The following is a 22,783-nucleotide window of genomic DNA, read 5'->3' on the forward strand; positions in this document are numbered from 1 at the left end:
CTGATAGTGAAATATGCAACCAGAGTACACTTCATGGTACCAGAGTGCAATGCGCATGACAGGACATGATGGGCGTTTTTATATATCCGCTGTTTTATTAAAGAGAGATGTCGTAAATGTGTTGTCAAATCTGTTTCAGTGTTGCCAACTTAGCAATTTTGTTGCTAGATTTAGCAACTTTTCATACTACCCTAGCAACTTTTTTTCTTAAAAAAAGCTCCTAGCAAAGAATTTAGCAATTTTTAACATTTATTTGGCTACTTTTAGTACTTTTTAAAAAGTGACTCAAAAGAGCAGCGGCTGCAGGCTTCACTCAGTAGAGTAAATTGCTAGCTTAGATTGTTTTTCATAACTGTTAATTTACTGATATTTGTTAACACGTATAACTGTTGGTAATTTAGGTAGCGATACATTTCAATAGAGCAATAATTGTTGTCACTTTCACAAATGTGTTAATTTCACAAGTTAAAAAGAGTAAGTACACAAGCTGTGATTGATTAAAAGAATGTAACTGTTCATTATCGGTGTTATGTTTAAAATAAATGAAATCTTGTCAAAAAGTGTTTGTATTTTTTATAAATAATTAACTATATTTTTCATACAAATCTGAATAGACATATTTCAAATAATGTTTTGCTGAGATGGCCAGTCAATTTGATAGCATTAATTATTTTGTATACTACATAAAGATGTAGTTTTGAGTTGTGATTACACAATGACGTCATCACACAAAGTAATATGTTAATAAGAACCTATTTGTTGTGCATCTGGATGTAATGTTTCAATATAATATAATACATGGCGGGCAATGCAGTGGCGCAGTAGTGCTGTCGCCTCACAGCAAGAAGGTCGCTGGTTCTGTTGCCGTTTCTGTGTGGAGTTTGCATGTTCTACCTGCATTCGCGTGGGTTTACCCCACAGCCCAAAGACATGCGGTAAGTAAATGGGATGGGCAAACTTGATCCTCAAGGGCCGGTGTCCCTGCAGAGTTTTGTTCCAACACTAGTCAAACACACCTGAAAATGCTAATCAGTGTCTTTAAGATCACAAGAAATCTATAAGCAGGTGTGTTTGAATAGGGTTGGAGCTAAACTGTGCAGGACACCGGCCCTCCAGGACCGAATTAGCCCACCCCTGGGCTAAACTGTCCGTAGTGTAGTGTGTATGAATGTGTGTGTGTGTGGATGTTTCCCAGAGATGGGTTGCGGCTGGAAGGGCATCCGCTGCGTAAAAATATGCTGGATAAGTTGCCGGTTCATTCCGCTGTGGCGACCCTGGATTAAGAAAGGTACTAAGCCAACAAGAAAATAAATAGTACACGGCGCCTCAGAGTAGAAACATGACGGGCTTACACTTGTCAGATACTATGTGATGTCGTCACTGATATGCAAATTAGTGCATAGCATCATCTGGCAACATTTAGCTACTTTTCGGGCAGGCTTTAACTACTTTAAACTGGAAATAGTTGGCAATACTGATTTGTTTCAAAAACAGTAGGAAGTCTGTATTTGTTGGATATACGAAACACAGAGGAAAAAACACAATATAATAAAGGAAAAAAAGGATTTGAGTGACGTACTGTATGTTGTAGAAGATGTTGGAATTTAGTCTTATGGGAGTGGACCAGGAAGGAAACAGGCCTCCCAAACAAAACAAGACCCACAATGAAAATTTGACATATCTGTTTGTGTAGGAGTATCTGAAATCTACTGCAGTAGTGCAACATTAAGACTGATCACTAGCATTGAAATCCAACAAAGAAGTATATTTGGAGACATATTCTAACAATTGTAGGCATTTGATATATGATTCTAATATATATATATATATATATATATATATATATATATATATATATATATATATATATATATATATATATATATTCTTGGACATATAAAATGTAAACAAAATAGCACAAATGAGTTTCTGGACAGAAAATTTTAAGTTTATGAATATAAAATATGGTTTGTTTCCCAGAGATGGGTAGCAGCTGGAAGGGCATCTGCTGCGTAAAAACTTGCTGGATAAGTTGGCGGTTCATTCCGTTGTGACGACACTGTATTAATAAAGGGACTAAACTGAAAATAAAATAAATGAATGAATGAAAATATGGACTGCACGGTGGGCGCAGTATACGCCTCACAGCGAGAAGGTCGCTGGTTCGAGCCTCAGCTGGGTCAGTTGGCATTTCTATTTGCATGTTCTCCCCATGCTGACGTGGGTTTCCTCCGGGTGCTCCGGTTTCCCCCACAAGTCCAAAGACAAGTGATACAGGTGAATTGGGAAGACTAAATTGTCAGTTGTGTATGTGTGTGAATGAGACTGTATGGATGTTTCCCAGTGATAGGTTGCAGCTGGAAGGGCATCCGCTGCGTAAAACATGTGCTGGATAAGTTGGCGGTTCATTCGGTTGTGGCGACCCTGGATTAATAAAGTGACAAAGCCAAAAAGAAAATTAATGAATAATATTATAATTATTATTAATAATAATAATAATAATAATAATAATAATAATAATAATGGGCGTCATGATGTCGCAGTGGGTAGCACGATCACCTCACAGCAAAAAGGTCAATGGTTCGAGCCTTGGCTGGGTCAGTTGACATTTCTGTGTGGAGTTCTGTTTTTCCCATGTTGGTGTGGGTTTTCTTCCGGGTGCTCCGGTTTCCACCACAGTCCAAAGACATGTGGTACAGGTTAATTGAATAAGCTGAATTGGCCGTAGTATATGAGTGTGAATGCAAGAGTGTATGGGTGTTTCCCAGTGTTGGGTTGTGGCTGAAAGGGCATCCGCTTAGTAAACAAATGTTGAAAAAGTTGGCGGTTCATTCCATTGTGACAACCCCTGAATAATAAAGGAACTAAGCCGGAACGAAAATGAATAATAATAATAATAATGATAATAGTAATAATAATAATAATAATAATAATAATAATAATAATAATAATAATAATAATAATAATAATTAATGCATGCATAAATAAAAGCAAAAAAGTAATGATAATGAGAAAACAACTTTTTGCTATATGATGTTTTAAAGGAGATGGGGAGAGTGGGGATGTTTTTTATTATTATTAAAGGGCCATGAAACCCCCTCGTTTCAGCAGGGTGTTTTCACACCTCTACTTTGAAAAAAGTCAAAAAAGTGGGCGTGTCCAGCTCTGTTTAGGGGGGAGTGTCGGAGGAACTAAAGTGGGAGGGTGTGGGAGTGTCTATTTGGGCGCGCTGAATTTCAGAGTCAAAACACACAACCACAGCGGACAATGTGACTGTGTTTACATGGACATCTGTAGTCGAATTATTTGCCAAATTATTAAATGGTGGACTTTAACTGCAGTTTGGCTCTTTCATTCAGGGAATTCATTCATGTCCCTCCCGATAAACGTGATATTTGATTCGAGGGACTGCTCTAAGCGTGTATTTTTCATGCAATGTTTGATACCGCACGGCGAATGAGAGAAAAAAAACTCAGCATTTCCCGGAAACTTAGATGCACACGGCAGGTAGCGTCAGAAAGCCGCGTTTGTTATTCCGGTCACAAAATCCTACACGAGGTTATAGTTAAGTTGTAACTGTTAGTGCCAACTTGTTTACACTCGTTGCAATAGTTTGTTTGATACGAATAAAATACTAACTGAATAAACAAAGAGCACTGGTCGCTCACTTACCAAATCTGTAGAGACAGGACAATCACCAGCAACTAGAGCCGCGTCTTTATTAAGAGGCGACTAAGCAGGTCGCACACCAGAAGCGCCGCTCGGCGCCGTGACACGGCGCTTACATGACAGATTAAAGTATCGCACACCAGACGCGCACATTCGAATGATATTTAACATGAAACTAATCAGATGGCGCTCTGTGGCGCGGCTGAAAAATGAACTGCGTCCTGAGCCGTCGCCGGGCGCCGCCGACAGCCGCCGACTTGCGGCGCCGGTGTGTGTATCCTGATAGAAGCCTATGTTTAGAATTCTAAAATACATGGCGCTGCGTGGCGCTGCGCGGCGCGCCGCCGAGCAGCGCTTCTGGTGTGCGACCTGCTTTAAGCGAATCTGGTTCTTAGCGTTTGCAGATGAGAACAGCTCTCAGGTAAACAATAATCCTCCTTGGAGACGTAAATTATAGTTGTCGCGCGTCGCGTACACTGTAATCCACACGTGAGTCTGAGCTCTCACAGAGAGAAAATGAAAACGAAACTTAACTGCAGCAAACTATAAAAGCAACACTTCACGCTTGTTTTGCCAACACAACGTGGTGTCTCTGCCATCTACACTCTGACAGTAATGAATATTAATGAAGTTGCACAATAGAGCGCGCTGATTGGAACCAAGCCTTACTCATGCATTAATGCATCACACTGTAAGACGTAATAAGACTCACTCTGGCACAGACGGCCAGTCTGCACGCTGGAATACACGCTATTATGTCATGGCCGTGACGCAGCTTCAAAAATTCGTTTCAAACCGGAAGTACGAATTTGCTTGAAATAACGCAAAAACAACCAATTTACACTTTTTAGTGAAATATAAGTGTCCTAATAGTGTTTTTAGCAGTGTGGGACACATATATGACTGTCAACAGCTCAAAAAAATGTGTTTTGGTGTTTCGTGACCCTTTAAAGGTTATATTAGCTTGCCATATCTGTGGCGTTCATGCATTTACACTCATTAGGCAGCAGGTGTCGCTGTATCATTGAACAGCCAATCATATATGTGTAACTGTAAACCCTTTCAAACCAATGAGTTTCACACTGAAGGAAGACTAGAAATTTTCTGTTGTTGATCCTTCATTTACATTATACCATATTACAAATTCAGGAAGTAGATCATATTGCAGCCGTTGCTTTGCTCAACCCCAGAGGACACCCATTACGGAAGAGGGCGGAGACTATACCCACATACTTTCTTTAGCATCAACTTGTGCGGGTTTTTGATCAGTATCTTCTGAGGAATTCGCGTTTCTCTGGGTTTTTGACAATCTCCTGGAGACCCCAACAATCAGCTTCTCCGGTTTTTGACAATCTGCTGAAGAAATCGAGCTTATAAAATGAATTACCAAGGATATGGCGCACCTCCTGCAGCGGGCGGGGTAGGACTGATTTATTGAGTTACTCCTAATGATATTAATTCATACGCTGCACAGGGATGTTTGACGGAGAACAATTAGAAAGCTCAATGTCAAACACCCTGCTGCTTATTTTAAAACACCGGAAACTTAATATTGTTTAGGACGCCACTGAAGCTAGTAAATTACGCTATTTCTGTGATTTTTACCTCACATTGGGTGTTTTAAAAGTTTTTACCGTGTTCTCTAGTGTTCTAGGCAGTGGTGAAGCGTTGATAAAATAGATATGAAAGCCCTTTGGGATATTTATGACCCCAAACCCAATTTAAGTGGATAAAAAACCCACATGGAAAGAACCTATATGAGTATGCGCATATATGAATCTTATATGCAGCACGTATGTCACGTATAGGCAAAACTGAGGTGTATATATGTGCTTATACAGGCCATATAGGTCTCCTGTATCGCTTCTTTATATCCACATAAAAGCCCTATATGTACATACAAGAAGTCTCCTATATAGCTCATATCTCACTTTGGCAACTGTCATACATGATGCCTAGTTCATATTTTCTATTATCAAGGCAATAACTAAGAACTAAAAAATGTATTTCAGGTTTTCTGCAGGGTCTTAAAAAGTCTTAAATCTTAAAATCCACATTTTAGGCCTTAAAAAGTCTTAAATTTACTGAAATATTGTGTTGTAGTTCGTTTTTTTTGTTCATGTATTGCTACCCAATCTTGCAAAAACCCATACAATCAGCAACAATCCTAATATTTGTCTAAAAGTTCTTCATGGATTTACTGCTCAGAACACCGACCCGGACAGTATGCTATGCAGAGATTTATTTTATGATAGTTATTGAGCATTTGTTAATTTTTTTATTTTAAAGAAAGTTTATGTTGGAAAAAAGTGTTTGTATAGCTTGCTTCTTTAACACAATATTTAAAATATTTAGCCCAGAAATAAAATCAAAAATATTTTATTTGTTATCATTAATGTATTATTAAATGGTGACGCAGTGGTGCAGGGTGTAGCATGTTTGCCTCACAGTAAGAAGGTCGCTGGTTCGAGACTCGGCTGGGTCAGTTGGCATTTCTGTGTAGAGTTTGCATGTTCTCCCCGTGTTTGCGTGGGTTTCCTCCGAGTGCTCCGGTTTCCCCCACAGTCCAAAGACATGCACTATAGGTGAATTGGGTATGCTAAAATTGACCATAGTGTATGAGTGTGTGTGTTTGTGAACGAGTGTGTATGTGTTTCCCAGTGATGGGTTGCAGCTGGAAGGGCATCCGCTGCGTAAAACATATGCTGGATAAGTTGGCGGTTCCGCTGTGGCAACCACAGATTAATAAAGGGACTAAGCCGAAAAGGAAATGAATGAATAAATAAATTTATTATTAAATGTAATAAATAATAATACATTTTTTTGATAGGTCTAATAAAAATTTTTTCCATCTGGGCATTTGAAAAATTCCTTAGCCTTTAGCCCTTTATGAGTGTAAAATTTAATCCATAATGGTCTTAAAAATGTCTTAAAAAGTCTTAAATTTAACTGAGCTGAAACCCTGCTATGTATGTGCGAACACTTGAAATTGGTTTTACATGTATTTATCATGTTATGGAATTTAACTATGGCAAATAAGTGAGAGCCCACACAGAAAGAACCTACATAAACAGAGGTTTTGATATAGGTTTTTTAATATAATAGTTTTATGTATATTTTTAATATAAATGTAACATATAAAATTGTCTGTTTTCCAGTTTTACACGTATGTACTTATAATATAGGAAAACAGCCAATTTTATATATGTCACATATATTAAAGCCTATATCAAAACCTATAATAAGACACTTATATTTATCTTTCTGTGTGGGAATACATGTGGTAATTTGTATTCATGACCTTTGCTATAATTAAACAGGATATTTTCACAAATGTTTATTTTTTAAATTAATTATAATGTTTCTGATTTCCTGTATGATGTCCATGTTGTGTTATTTAGTAATAGTAATTTCTAATAATCTCTCTCACACGGACAAAGCCAAACCTTCTCCACATACACTGGAACATAAGCTATTTGCTCAAAATCTTTTCTTTCACACACATGCACACACACGTCCTGTTTTATTAGCCGCCCCCTACTTTATATGAATGTCTTGAAAATGTTTTATAATGCTGCTTCTAGCTGCCTTGTGTAGAGAACTGTAAGGTTGTACCTAGTAGTTAACTGTTTGCTAAAAACACCTATACTTACTTTCCTATGCCCTCCACCCCTTCCGGGGCATGGGCCGCCAAAGGTAGATCTCCAGAGGTTCCTGTCCTGGGCCATTTATTCTACTTGTCCCTAGGTCTACTTGACCTATACTTAAAAACACCTATATTTGGATATTATTTGTGTCATCATTTTTGTTTGCGCAATCTCTATAATTAAATGATGCTTATTTTTATTTTTATTAAAGTGCCCTTGAAATGTACCATTTAAATTAAATTTTTTTTTTTTTTTTTTTTAAATTGTTCATAATTTCTTGTTGGAAAACAACAATGCTTGACTTCAGCCAAACACAAACAATGGAAGTAATTAGGGGGTGAAAAGAAGTTTAAGTACTATTTTCTGAATAACATATATATTAACATATATATATATTTTTCATGATGTTCTTTCAATTAACAAGTGTTAAAATTAATTCTATGTTTAGTTTTTATTCTATATCGCAAATTACTACTTAAATGTAAGACTTAATTATTATTAACTTATAATTATTAACTTATTTATATTTTTTTGTTCATTTATTAAAGGGATAGTTTCCAGAATAATAAAAATGTACCCGCCATTTACTGAACCTCAAGTCGAGTGTTTTTGTTCAGTTGAATTTTAAACAAGCCATATAAATCTTAAATGAGGTGAGTTTATAATGGCATAACAGTTCACCGGAAGTGCCTTGAGCTGGCTTATTTAAATTAAAAGTCCCAGTGCATCTAGCCTATTGTATCTGTTCTGCCAATGTTGACTTTGGTTTGAACACACACCTGGTTCTACTCGGCTGATTAGTACAGTCACCTTTGACCAGCACTGGGTGTGTCAGATTATGAGGCATGCGTAACCTGTAGGTCATTGGTTTTCAATTCTAGCTTTGACATACTCTGACTATTTTCTTTTATGAAATAAGCTAATAAAATACATTATTTTGATAATCAAACAAAGGAGACATTTTAAATCTCTAATTTTGTGGGTAGACAGACTTAAAATCCACTGCAGGAGGTCATGACCACAATGGTTTACCTGAAAAAAATAAAACTAGAATTGACTGGTGTTGAAAGCACAAAGTTGGCACAAATAAACAAACTTAGAATGAAATTTGAATTTAGATATTCATGTATACCAGTTAATCCTATTCATCTTTATTTCTATAGCACTTACAATGTAACATTGTGTCAAAGCAGCTTATCATCCAAGTTCTAGTAAATTGAAACCGTGTCAGTCCAGTTTTCAGAATTGAGGATCAGTTTAGTTCAGTTCAGTGTGGTTTCATTTTCACTGCTGAAAGTCCAAACACTGAAGAGCAAATCTGTTGATGTGCAGTTCCACAGGTCCCAAACCAAGCAAGCCAATGGTGACTTTTATATATTATATGGTGCTCTTATATAATTTGCATATTCAGATATTTAATTAAAAGACATGATGCTTTGTATCTGAGTAATGAACAGAGTAATTTTTTTTGGATTGCTTTTAAACAAAACTAGATGTGAAACAACATGGGAAAGACCACTGTTGCTACATTTCCTTTTACTTTACAACTAATGTGATGTTAACGTTCATGTGAACCGGATGTTGCCGCTCACTTTCATTTCAGTAGGATGGGCTAATTTTAAATCAAATGGAATATTAAGTAGGGGGCGGGGTTATATTTTAATTATCCTCTTTTCATTTTTTTCTCGAAGCAAATTTCGCCCAAGCTGTCAAACTGACATCATCATTGAAGGACTGCCACTCCAGACTGGAAACAAATGGATAGATTTGATCATTCATTCATTCATTCATTTTCTTGGCAGCTTAGTCCCTTTATTAATCTGGGGTCGCCACAGCGGAATGAACCGCCAGCTTATCCAGCAAGTTTTTACGCAGCGGATGCCCTTCCAGCCGCAACACATCTCTGGGAAACATCCACACACACATTCACACACACACACACACACTCATACACTACGGACAATTTAGACTACCCAATTCACCTGTCTTTGGACTGTGGGGGAAACCGGAGCACCCGGAGGAAACCCACGCGAAGGCAGGGAGAATATGCAAACTCTACACAGAAACGTTAACTGAGCCGAGGTTCGAACCAGTGACCTTCTTGCTGTGAGGCAACAGCACTACCTACTGCGCCATTGCCTCGCCCTTAGATTTGATTATTTAATTTAATTCAATTTATCTTTATTTGGAGTGCGTTTTTACAATGTAGATGGTGTCAAAGCAGCTTCACATAGAAGATTATAGTAAATTAAAATGGTGTCAGTTCAGTTTTCAGAGTGTACGTTCAGTTCAGTTTAGTTCAGTTCAGTTCACTGTGGTTTAATATTCACTGCTGTGGGTCCAGACACTAAAGAGTAATCCAAGGATGCGCAGCTCTACAAGTCCCAAACATTGCAAGCCAGTGGCAACAGCAGTAAGGAAAAAACTCACCAATTGGCGAAAGTGAAGTATAAAAAACCTCGAGAGAGACCGGGCTCGGTTGGGCACGACCATTTCTCATATGTCCAAACATCTTGTACAGAGCTGCAGTCTAGGTGCCAGAGGCTGGAGAATGCTGGACTTAAATAGATATGTTGTGCCCCTTAAAACTTATAATGTGCGCTAACAAAATAAACTTTGTAAAATAGAAATTTAATGCAGAATTAAACTATTTACAGTTTTTCTCTTTAAATTTGAAGATTAATTGTAGTTAACAGGTTTTTACTGTTGCTGCTATACATTTTTTTTTTTTAGCAAAATACTGCTTTTGTGCCTTAAAGTTTACAATGATTTTTGGCAGTGTGGGAAAACATTAATGTATCGTCTTTGATTTGGTCATGTCATCAAATAAAATAATAAATTAGATGAGTAAAATGGCATCTGCCACATAAACCATGTCAGAGTACACAACCTGACAAAAATCTTGTCGTCAATCCCAGTTGTAAGAGCAACACATATTAACTTGACTTCTAGTTGATCATTTGGAGTAGTGGCAGAAGGTAGATTTTTTTTTCTGATGAATATTCTGTTGAACTGCATCCCAAATCATCACAAATACTGAAGAAGACCTATTGGACAGAAATTAGTCAAGTTTGGTGTAGGAAAAAATCATGGTTTGGGGTTACATTCAGTATGTAGGCGTGCAAGAGATCTGCAGAGTAGATGAGTAGATCAACAGCCTGAGACATTTGTGCTTCCCATTACATTACAAACCACAGGAGAGGGCAAATTCTTCAGCAGGATAGCGCTCCTTCTCATACTTCAGCCTCAACATCAAAGTTCCTTAAAGCAAAGAAGGTCAAGGTGCTCCAGGAGTGGACAGCACAGTCACCAGATATAAACATTATTGAGCTTGTCTGGGGTAAGATGAAGGAGAAGGCATTAAAGATGTATCCAAAGAATCTTAATGAACTCTGGGAGTCCTGCAAGACCGCTTTCTTTCAGGATGACTTTATTAATAAGTGATTTGAGTCATTGCAGAGATGTATGGATGCAGTCTTTCAAGCTCATGGGAGTCATACACAATATTAATTCTTTCTCCACTGCAGCATGACTTTATATTGTATACTGTACATTATTTCTGTTAAGTGACAAGACTTTTGTCTAAGCAAAGTCAGACCTTACTGTCCTAATTAAATCATTAAAAATCAAGGCATGATCATATTTTATTTTGGTAAAATAAGCGTAATCCAGATGCCTTTGCCTTTCATATAAGCCACTTTTGATACCAAATCATCTACTAGAAGTCAAGTTGTTATTTGTTGTTTCTAAAACTTGGACAGGAGACAAGACTTTTGTCAGGTAGTGTAACTGGCAGTTCATTCTTATTCTAATGTATCAGGGACAAAGCCAAAGGCCAGTGAGTGAGATAAGTAAATCATTAAAATAGTTTAATAATTAAAATACCAATTATAAAATAAGCCATCTTCAATAAAAACTAATAATAAGAATATGTCCTTATTACCACCATTTAACTCACTAAAATCAACTTCTCCATGTTCTTCTCTGCAGTATCCCGGTGGATTCCCTGGACAGCAGCAGGACCCTCTGTATGGATACTTCACTGCTATCGCTGGCCAAGTAAGAACTCAACAATACACTCACAAATTTGCTACCCTTTCGTTATGTTAGTGGCTGTTTTTGCCCCTCTAACTTCCATTATAACCATATTTGTTTATTTGAAGGCTGCGACAGCATATGCATTCTTGATTATTGGTGGTTTTCCCTGTTAGGAAGAGGTACAATTTGTGATTTATACTGTTTATCAGCAGTTACAGTGCAAAAAAAATCTTAGTTTCTGGCTTTTATATGGAGTGTATTGTGTGTGCGAGTATAAGGCCCTGTTTACACTGTCAGGTCTTGATGCCCAATTCCGATTTTGTTTTTTATTATTATTATTTTACATATATAAATTTTTTTTGCCTGTCTGTTTACACTTTCTTTTAATCGTGACTCATATCTAATTCATGTGTTTACACTTGCTCTACAATTTACGACGTAAAGGTGGGTTTAGCATCTGCGCCACAATAGCCAAAATGGAAGAAATTGTTTTGCTTTTAGCTCTGCGAAATATGCAAAGTTCGCCCAAATTTAAAATTATTTTAAGGCGGAGGAGGAAAAGAGCCGTCGAAGCTTGCGCCTATGGTTTATATATGGTGTCCTGCACCTTTCAGAGGAATTTGTGGGTGCGAGAGAGATCTCAAGTCTGGTGGGTGAACATTGTGGTGGCTGACCACTTTCCTCCAGCGTGTTTCCTCTGTTGTTGTTGTTTACTGCATCGGCGTCTCCACACATGCACTCCCTTCTACGTCAATAAACTGCAAAGAAGCACCACATTGTCCACAATGTCATACAAAACGGAACGCCTCAATAAATCTGATCTGCCTGTTTACATGATAGTCGCATTGTCACATATCCGATTTATATCTGATTTATTTCCACATATGAAGCGATCTCTGAATATCCGAATACATACTTTTTTTTCGTGTTTACACGGTCATAGAACAGATCTGATCTGTGTCACATATGAGCAAAAAATCAGAGTTAGGTCACATTTAACTGGCCTAAGAGAAACTCTTGCACACTTACCTTGATATGTTTGAGAAAATAAAAAATAAACAGCTCAGCTCTCAGAACATAGTAAACATAGTACGTGTATTTATGCACGCACAGCCTAATTTGCTATTTCACTCCATAGAACTCCATATAAACAGCAGAAACATTTTTGAACAGGCCTATCTAAAGGATTTATGGTGCTAACGGATGATCAACAGTACAAATGTCAAATATAACCTCTTCCCCACAGGGAAAACCCACCAACAATCGAGAATGCATCATTATTTGGTGTCATGGCTTTGCAAATGAAAGAATGTGGATATAATAGAAGTCAGTGGGGCAAAAACAGCCATTAACATAACAAAAGGGTGGTCGGTTTGAACAGTACACAAGGGTTAAAATAGATTGATGTAAGATAATTTTGTTCACAGAAAGATTGCATATAAAATTTGCCAATCTTTGTGTCAATCTGTAGCAGAAATCCTTCATTTTACTTTGATGAAAACTTGTTTATTAATAGATGCTGTAAATAATATATTCAATTTGTTTGTCTTTAGGATGGCCAGATATCTGCAGAAGAACTTCAGGCTTGTTTGACTCAAGCCAATTTCTCTGGTGGCTATAGACGTAAGACAAAGTTTATCTAAATTTAATAGTGAAGCATAATAGTTCTTCATAGCCGTAAACTTAAAGCATTCGCAGGTTTATGACTGTAACACTCCTTCTTTGTCTTGCAGCTTTCAACCTTGAGACATGTAGACTGATGATCAGCATGCTTGATGTATCCTTCTCACTCAGACGTGCTGAATTGCATGTAGTTTGAATTGTAGTGTTGTCAATATTACAGTATTAGTGCCACTAAAATGTCTGTGATTTTGACTATTTCAACATAAAAACATCTAGAAAAATTGAATTATTATAATGCTGCAAATAAAGGAACAGTTCACCTAAAAAAAGATCAACTGACCTTATAATTACCTCATAATTTACTCACCTTCACGCCATCTGAAAACAAATCTAATTCGGTTTAATCGGTCTATAATAACAACAAGATAATAGTTCTGCGATCATGACAGCTGTTTGTGTTGCTTTTAGGGATGGGAAGATTAACCGATATGTATCGATACACGGTCATGCGCGTGCACGATGCGAGTGCATCGGTAGAGCAGCAGAGGATGAATGAAATTTTGGAAGCAAATCGAGATGCATCGGTTTTTGCGAGATGCATCGGTTTTTCCAAGATATAACTTTAATATAGAATGTATTTTTTATTTATTAGCAAGTGTTGTCAACCTGTTTTTTGCGCATAATTTAATCGACCTACATAAAGTATGCATTAGCAACGGACTTGCGGATGTGTACACTTACACTACAACTCAGTGTATCAGGTGTGCGGATGAAGCTAGTGGTGCGCCCTCAGAAAGCGCGAGAAGCAAAACAAACATTTTATTCCTCACTGAGTTTTAAATCTAAAGTATGGCAAGATTATGGATTCTGCAAAAAGGATGGACGACTTGACAGGACAGATGCAATTTGCCAAATGTGCCGCACATCTGTAAAATACACGGGCAGTACGACTAATCTGAAATCTCACTTGAAGCGGCGCCTTGATGTTGTTGTGGAAGCATCTTCCAGTGTTCCTGCTTCCCCGGCTTCCTGCTCTGCTTCAACTGTAGTTACCAGCTCCAAAAGTGATGAGAAAAGCGTTGAAAGTTTTCTCCATGCGCAACAGTTCTGCTCGCTCTACGCCAATAACGAATGCTATTGCATTGTTCATCTGCAAAGATATTCAGCCTAGTGTCACGGAGAACGAAGGTTTTAAACACCTCCTGTTAATTTGTATTTATTTATATTTTATTAGCCTGTTGTTTACAGTGACAGTGATGTTTCAAAGCAGCATAACACTGCTAGTTCACCACCTTAAGTTTTGAATATTCAGTGGCACAATATATCTTTGTAAAACTTGTTTTCATAGTTGAAAAGTTAAATCACAATTCTTGTTGTGCAATGGTAAACCTTTATGTTGAAAGAGTGCAAATATATACATTTATAATATATATTGCACTTATACATTCTGTTTATCTTGAAAATCCTTAAATAATATGTGCTATAGGTTCTAAAATGGCCCTCTACTGTAAACTGACACTCTGGCTCTGAGAGAAAAGCCAGTTTGTAAAAAAAGTCTTGGTTTTACTTGGTTAATAAATAATGAAACTCATTCAATGGCACAGCATCCTTTCTTACATCATCTCATAAACTTGATCTAATAAGTTAGTGCTGAATTATCGCATTGTATCGTGATATGGGTGTAAATCGTATCGTGTTGCATCGCAATGTCACAAATGTATCGCTAATATATCGGATCGTATTCTTTGTATCGAGATGCGTATCGGATCGGCATTATAGCTTAGATGCCCAACCCTAGTTGCTTTGTAATAAACTAAGAAAAAATTGTTTTCATAGCTTGAAAATAACAACGCATAATAATGTTTTTACTTCAAACTCACCTCATAACTACTCAAGTGTTTGACATAAATCGTTTATTAGTCATGCCGATTTAAAGAAAGCAGATAAATCTTCTGTTTATTCAGCAACTGCTATTTTCTCCAGAGGATTTCCTAGGTTTCTTTGTGTGTATTTGGTGATAGGTCATGGTGTATGTACAGTAGCACTTTAGAAACACTCAATATTACTCAAGCTTTTTCCCCCATTACTTAACTGTTCATCAGAGAGACATGTCTTACTCGATGGGCTTCAATGAGTTCAAAGAATTGTGGGCAGTGCTCAATGGCTGGAAGCAGCACTTCATGAGCATTGACAGGGATATGAGTGGCACAGTCGACCCACAGGAAATGAATCAGGCCATTTCCTCTATGGGTAAATATTTGGCATTAAAATCCATTTTGTTTCTGTTGTTATTGTTCTTTATTGTTAGATTGGTCCATGGCAGGTTGCATCCCAAGTATTTTTGTGATTAAAGGAAGTCTAATAAATGTCTAAAAACAGACCTTTTGGCTAAGTCGAGGCTAAATTTGATCTGTCAGTGAAAATCTAATAGACCTCTAACAATAGTTTAAAAACAGACTATCATCAAATCGACAATAATTAATCACTGTACACATGAAGTCTGTCCAGCAAGCATTTTTGTGATTAAAAGAGGTCTAAAAGGCATTTAATAGATGTCTGAACACAAACCTTTTTGGCTTAAACAAGGCTAAATTTGGTATGTCAATGAACATCTAATAGATGTCTAACAATAGATCAAAAATAGACTATCATCAAATAGACATGAATGAATGACTTCACACACGAAGTCTGTCCAGGAAGAATTTTTGTGATTTAAAATAACTATAATAGGCACCTAATAGATGTCTTAACATAGACCTTTTAACTAAAACAAGGCTAAATTTAGTCTGTTAGTGAACATCTAATAGACGTCTAACAATAGAACAAAAATGGACTATCATCGAATTGAATGAATGACTACACACATGAAGTCTGTCCAGGATGAAATTTTGTGATTAAAATAATTTTAATAGGCACCTAATAGATGTCTAAACATAGTCCTTTAGGCTAAAGCAAGATTAAATTTGGTCTTTCAGTAAACATCTAATAGACGTCTAAGAATAGTTAAAAAATAGACTATTATCAAATAGACATGAATGAATGACTACACAAATAAAGTTTCTCCAGTAAGCACTTTTGTGATTAAAAGAAGTCTAAAATGCATCTAATATATGTATAAAAACAGACCTTTTGGCTAAAACAAGTCTAAATTCGGTCTGTCAATGGAAATCTAATAGACGTCTAACAATGGTTAGAAAAAATGGACTATCATCAAATAGACATGAATGAATGACTACACGTGAACTCTGTCTAATCGGTCTATTTGATGACTATTCTACTTTTTTAGACTGCTGTTAAAAGTATATTAGTTTATCCACTGACATCCCAAATGTAGCCTTGTTTTAGCCATGAGGTCTAGGGTTTTAGACATCTTTAAACATTTTTTTAATATGTGTAATTTTCTGTAGAACAGTGAAAATTATGCTATTCTTGATAATATTTATACTTCAATTCTTATACTTTAAGGTGAATTAATAGCTTTTAAATCAACCAAATGACAAAGCAGCCAATAAAAAAATGAATTATGTTATAGAAAGTAAATGGAAACACAAGGTTTTATAAAGATTATTGCAGTGTATCCATTAAAGAGTATGTTCTGATGAATGAATACATCCACTCCAGTTTTAAATACATCTCCTTCACTGAAAATCTTTCTTCAGCAGTGCTTTAGATAAATAAATGCCAAAAAACAAGGTGGAATAGCTATATTTTAATTTGTTTCCTGATAAGAATGCTGAACAAGATTGAGGAAAAACCGTCTTTTTTAAGGAACTGAATTTCCTAATTGTTGACAGGATGTGAATAAACTGTAAAAATGCATTCTTAAATGTCACTGTGTGTCTTGTTTTAGGGTACAGACTGAGTCCTCAGGCCATGAACAGCATAATCAAGCGCTACAGCTCTCAAGGAAAGATCACGTTTGATGATTATGTGGCTTGCTGTGTCAAACTAAGGAGCTTGACTGGTATGTTTTATTTCTTTTCTTGCATTCTGAATGTGAAGAAGGCTTTTGGTTGATTAAATGTTACTGTGAGCAATGCTTGATTCACATATTGGGTGTCTGCAACATGAGCAGAAAAGGTTATTAGGTTACTACTCTGAATCTTTTCTTTAAGAACCGTAATCAAATGTTTTTAGTAATGTTAAAAGTTTTGTTAATTTGATTGTACAAAATTAAAAGGACCAGACCAGATTTAAATCTAGTTCTCACTACCATTGAAAAGCAGTGAAAAAACCCAACTCGTACAGCCATGGAAAACCTGAAAAAGACATGCAATCTAGACATGGCATTTTCCAGGCCTGGAAAAGTTTGGGAAAGACCCACAAACTTTTGGAAAAGTCATGACAATTTGTTGAACAAATACTGTAGCTGTATATTTGAAATATTGGTTTGTTGTTGTTACGTCTTTTCTGTCCTTGGCCAATCACATGCTCTCACATTAGTAGTGCAGTGTAAGCATTATCCAAATAAATTTTACATAGATATAAAATAAATGTAAACTAAAGAGATTGTTGCAAATTTTACGATATGCTGTAAAACATTTGAACTTGCATAGTTTAAAAATTATTTGGCAGGTAAATGTAGACATTACATAAAACATTAGGTCATGAAAATTTGCTTCAAAGTCTTGGAATTTTAGTAGTACAAATTTGTATGAACCCTGCATTTAACCAATGCATTGTTCCCATATATTTCAATGGAGAGCCAGTGATCTCCAGTAAACAAGTGATGCTAACCTTTGATGATAAGATGCAGGTGTGTGCTGCGATGCAAGTCATGTGACAACATTTCTGAAAAGTTTTGTCTTATGCAAATTTTGCTTGCAACAACCAGTAGGAGCGAGGAATGGTTTAGTGAAATGCACTAAGGCTGTTTTACATAGAGAAAAAAAAAAATTTAAAATGTTATGTCTTGGAGTATTACTATCTTTCTGACTTTTGTATTATTGTTTCTAGTCCAAATATCTAAAAAGATCTTAAATTAAGCTTTTTCTAAAAAAGTAAAACATTGTTTAATTTTCATAAACAATAAGTGAAAATTAGGTGAGTGAGTCCTTAAAGTAAAGTAATCTGCCGTTGTTTAATTAAAATAATCAGTTTTTTTGGTTTGAAATGAGAATAATTGGCTGATAATATACAGTAAGTACAGTTTTAATGGAGGAATTCTCTTAAATTTTGACTTGTTATTTCTGAAAACAAAACTATTTTTAACGTGTCTAGAACATTATTCTTGATTAAGCATCTTATAATATTAGGACTATAAACAAGTAAAAACTGTAAGTAAGAAAGCTTTTTGCAGTTAAGTAAAAATACTAAAAAAAGAAAAAAAATGTGGTAAAAAACATTTTTATTAACTGAAATATATATATATATATATATATATATATATATATATATATATATATATATATATATATATATATATATATATATATATATATATTTCATTAGCCTTAAAAGGCACCTATGATGAAAATCAAAGCCTGTAAGCTGTTTGGACAGAACTGTGTGTAGGTAAAGTGTGTCCACAGCCATATTGGAGTGATATAAACACACAAAGTCTGTATTTGACAACATGACACATGAGTGTGGTTTCCCCGCCCACCGAATTGATTGACAGATGCATATTAACATGTCTTTGTTATAGCACGTATAATCATATCCCCAAGACAGGACTTGCGCAAAGCAACTGGGATTAAAAGATCTGTTTAGGCCTCTGTGATCAGCTGCACATAAAGAATGAGTTTTACAAGCTTAAATCAGTGCATCTTTGTAATAAAGAAAAGAGAGTAAAATCTCTATGTAATTCATCACCACGGCCGCATGTCAGTACAATTATAGAAGGAGACGCTTCAATCCTGGTTTGTGGACTTAAATCAGGTTTAGAAAGGTATAATAAATATCTGATGGGGGTGTTTTGAGCTGAAACTTTACAGACACATTATGGAGAAACAAAAGATCTTAAATCTTGAAAAAGGGGTAAAATAGGTCTCCTTTAATGAACCTAACAACAGAAACTAACAGATACATACAATACAAAAAACATTTAAGTAATAAGCACACATTCTGTGGTGGAAAATCTGACCTGTGGCTGTTTATGGAAAAACTGTCAGTGGAACTTATTGTCTCACATCTATGACAGCCAAACACAACAGTCAAGCCCGTTTATATACATAAACAATACATCCTATCTGTTTTTCCATCATCTGCCAAAAAAAATGTAAACTAGGCATACATATAGCCTATATTATCTCTAAAATGAAGATCTTTGCCTCAATACTTCATCATTTTTACTTTGCAAAGCTGCATTTGTGTAGTTTTGGATTCAGTGGCTTCTGTGGTTTGCACAATTGTTCAAGTAAACTGTGAAAACACTGAACTTTCCCTTTGGTCAAAGTGTTCCGTTAATCTCATGATGAAACTAAAACCAAAACAAAAAAGAAAGAAAAAAAACGAAATGGATCAAGTATTTATTAAAAATACTCATAGCAACCCATAAGAAAACTGTGAAGTGACTACAACTGGAACCCCCTACAAAATCTGAATGGTTGGATATCATATCTAATGTTCAAAATAGGTGAGGATGACTTTTTCTCTAAAACTACAAATGGACAAATACCTGCAATATTGGGAGAAATGGATTGTGCTTATGCCTTTACACAGTGTAATCTGATTTCTATATGTATTTGTTAATGTGACCTGTAAGGAAATATGTGACCAGTCAACTGTTCATTTAAGTTCAGGTGTTTTATTGTATTATTTATTTTATTTAATTATTATTATTATTATTTTTTTTATATCTATTATTTATATTTTTTCCTTGTTTTTTCCCTTAAAAAGAGAAGTAAAAATAAAGTGTGTGTATATATATATATATATATATATATATATATATATATATATATATATATATATATATATATATATATATAGTGTGTAAAACGAAATGCGTACTTCAGAATGTCAATGAACTGAATTTTAAAAATAGTATTTAAAAAAAAAAAACTAATTTAATATTGGAAAACAATAATAATGAAATGTTCTTCATTAATAGTATTATTTTCAAATGTATTTTTAAAAATATAGCATTTATCATGTGCCACAGTGCTGCATCATATGTTAATAGGGCATGGTGTTTTTAATTATATATTTTCAGATTTTTATTGTTTATTTTACACATTTTTGGTGAAAATATCACAAGTGTAGCTTGTTTTGGTGGAAAGCATAAATACTGTTTAAATAAAGTGTGAAACTTGAACTGTGAATAATTAAACACCCCCAGCCAATCATTTAAATCAAATTAAGGGATGAATATGAATGTCTTTACTGTAATTTGTCTTTTAAAACAGATGTGTTCAGAAAGAGGGACCAAGCACAACAGGGAATGGCGACATTTCAATATGACGATGTAAGTCACAAAAAACATTCGAGAATGTAATGTTCACTTCAGAATTGTGTTTTGTTTTGAAATAGCTGTCTCTACAATGTAACCTATAAGTCGATATGTGACCGATAGAAAAGACAAAATTCTGATTGTTAAGTTTGATTTGCCATGGTTATATCACGGTAAAGTTAAAGTGCAAAAAGTGGTTTGGGTTCCTTTCTAGTGTTGATTTTACATAATGATATGTAAACCTCGAACCATCTTCTGTATATGTATAATATACCTTTTTCAGACAAAAAGGGATTCTTAGGGTGCTTTCACTTCTGTAGTTTGCTTCATTTGGTCTGGAGCAAGAACAATAAATGATACATTGTTGCATTTTCTGCCGTCTTTAAGTCGTTTTCAAACCACACTGCTGGCTTTGGTCCGAACCAGTTGAAACGAACCAAAATGCAGTCATCTGACAAAATCCACATCTCTCATTGGCCAGATGTTGTTGAACATATTTCCTAAACTGCTTATTGATTGGTCAGAATTCAGGTGCGGGAAAATGCCAATAAACTCCCGCAAGTAAACAAACCGGCAGACACAAAATGTCGCTTTTACTCTTGAGGGACGACTGCGCTGACTGATTTTATCCCTGCTTTAGACAAACTATACATTTCGAGAATGAAGCGCGGCCGCGACTGGAAAACAGTGTTTTAATGCATCGCACGTCAAGGAGGAGGCTTGAGTTAATTTAGCTAAACTGCGACATGGTCATCTTGCGGAAATATTACCAACGATCCATTAGGTAATGCTTTTCCCCCTCTCTCTCTCTGTTGGTAAAGCGCTGTCAACCAATATTTTTCCTCCATATCCCATAATGCACAGCGCATTGGCCTACGGCAGCAGGATTAGTCCAAAAGGCGCAGTACTTTTTGCGGTTGGACCTATATTAGTACGAATCAGATTCTCACCACAAACGAAACGCTCCAGGGTTCATTTAAAAGCGTACCGAGACCACCTCTTCAAGCAGGTCTCGGTACGCTTATTTGGTCCGGAAAAGGGAAAATGAACTCTAGTGCGATTCAACCGAACTACATAAGGCAGGTGTGAAAGCACCCCAATTTAGCAATCTAATTTAGCAATCTTTATTGAAATATTAAACCTGTTGACATTTCATAAATTCAAATTTTATAATTTCTTATGTCTTGCCCTTCATTAGGCAGTGTATGCTTGTTTGAAATGATATGACAAAGTCATGATAACAACAGTTTTTGTTATTTTAACTTGATTTAATAAGTTCCACAAAGTGTAACCTAATATGTTTAGTCAGTTTGACTGATCAGTTGAGACAACTAGAACATTTTATTTGATTCAGCTAGGAACAATTCAGCCAGCAACAATTTTCTACAGTGTATAAATGATTGTAATTTATTTCTTGTGTCTCCTCTCACAGTTCATCCACTGCACCATGAGCATCTAAGAGAAGCCTTGGGATTCATGCTGAAGGATGCAAAATAAAAAAAGCAAACAAACATGTGCTTTAGTTTTCACTATAAAGTATACATTTTTTCAACAGCCACTTGTCATATCTGTAACAATTTTGTAGTAATTATGCAACATATTACTTAGATTTAAAACATTATTGTTTTCATGAAGTTAGCTATGCCAATAAATTACTTAAATGTACAGGATCATATATAAAAATGTAATCGTATAACCTATATAAAGGATAGTTTAACACCATTAGTTGCACTATAGCATTCAACCTGTGGAACTTTATCAGGGCATTTATATATTTCCATGACTTGTTTGAGTGTCTTAATCTGATGTGGGTTGTTATGAGCAGCTTGTAATTGTGACAAGTGCTAAACTTTTAATCAACATACAAGTGCTTTTAAATGGAGTTAAATTGTATGTAACGCCAAATAATTAAGGATTCCACTTTATTTTTGTGATCTGTTTGTATACATTTTTCATTTAATACGAAATAATTACTTTGAAATAACACACCAGCTAAGACATTCTCTGTTTGGCTTCATGAATTACAGCATAACACCATCATAGTGCTTTGTAACATCTTTGTGTTTCACGATCTTTAAACAGACCATGATATGAATGTTGAATGTGTTTGTGTTGTTTTTAGTCTTTTCCAGAAGGCAGTTGTACACAACAGTTAGACTGGTTTGATAATCTCCTTGTGGTAATCTGTTGACTAAATATAGCTTAGCAACTACTAGCAGTAGTAAGTAGGAATTAGTAGACAGTCTGCTTGATAACTGGGAACTCTTTACACTTTACATGACATGAATTGGTATGATAAACAGCAAATATATAATATACAGTAAACTAAATCTATTTTTAATGTAAGATAATGCAAATTGATAAAAAGTGATAGGAAAAAAATAATTGTCTTACTAATAGTTGTTTAAATTAT

The 22,783-nt window shown here is 35.5% G+C and overlaps 1 protein-coding gene across 2 annotated transcripts; it reads left to right on the forward strand.

Moving 5' to 3' along the window:
- The first annotated feature begins 4,896 nt into the window (after positions 1–4,896).
- sri (sorcin) lies at positions 4,897–22,465 on the forward strand. Of its 2 annotated transcripts, none has more exons than XM_068213916.2 (8): positions 4,897–5,089; positions 11,307–11,375; positions 12,908–12,977; positions 13,088–13,131; positions 15,080–15,227; positions 16,828–16,941; positions 20,327–20,385; positions 21,803–22,465. In XM_068213916.2, exons 1-8 carry the CDS (start codon positions 5,048–5,050, stop codon positions 21,827–21,829), a joined length of 573 nt encoding a protein of 190 aa, XP_068070017.1. In that variant the 5' UTR covers positions 4,897–5,047; the 3' UTR covers positions 21,830–22,465.
- The last annotated feature ends 318 nt before the right edge of the window (positions 22,466–22,783 follow it).

Source organism: Danio rerio, chromosome 16 (genome assembly GCF_049306965.1).
Source record: "Danio rerio strain Tuebingen ecotype United States chromosome 16, GRCz12tu, whole genome shotgun sequence".
In the NCBI taxonomy this organism is placed as follows: Eukaryota; Metazoa; Chordata; class Actinopteri; order Cypriniformes; family Danionidae; genus Danio; species Danio rerio.

Bases quoted from the DNA above. Each gene is read 5' to 3' on its own strand.
- sri (XM_068213916.2), top strand. From the start codon at position 5,048: ATGAATTACCAAGGATATGGCGCACCTCCTGCAGCGGGCGGG. The intron at 5,090-11,306 runs GTAGGACTGATT...TCTTCTCTGCAG, and splicing joins CACCTCCTGCAGCGGGCGGG to TATCCCGGTGGATTCCCTGG. The intron at 11,376-12,907 runs GTAAGAACTCAA...GTTTGTCTTTAG, and splicing joins TCACTGCTATCGCTGGCCAA to GATGGCCAGATATCTGCAGA.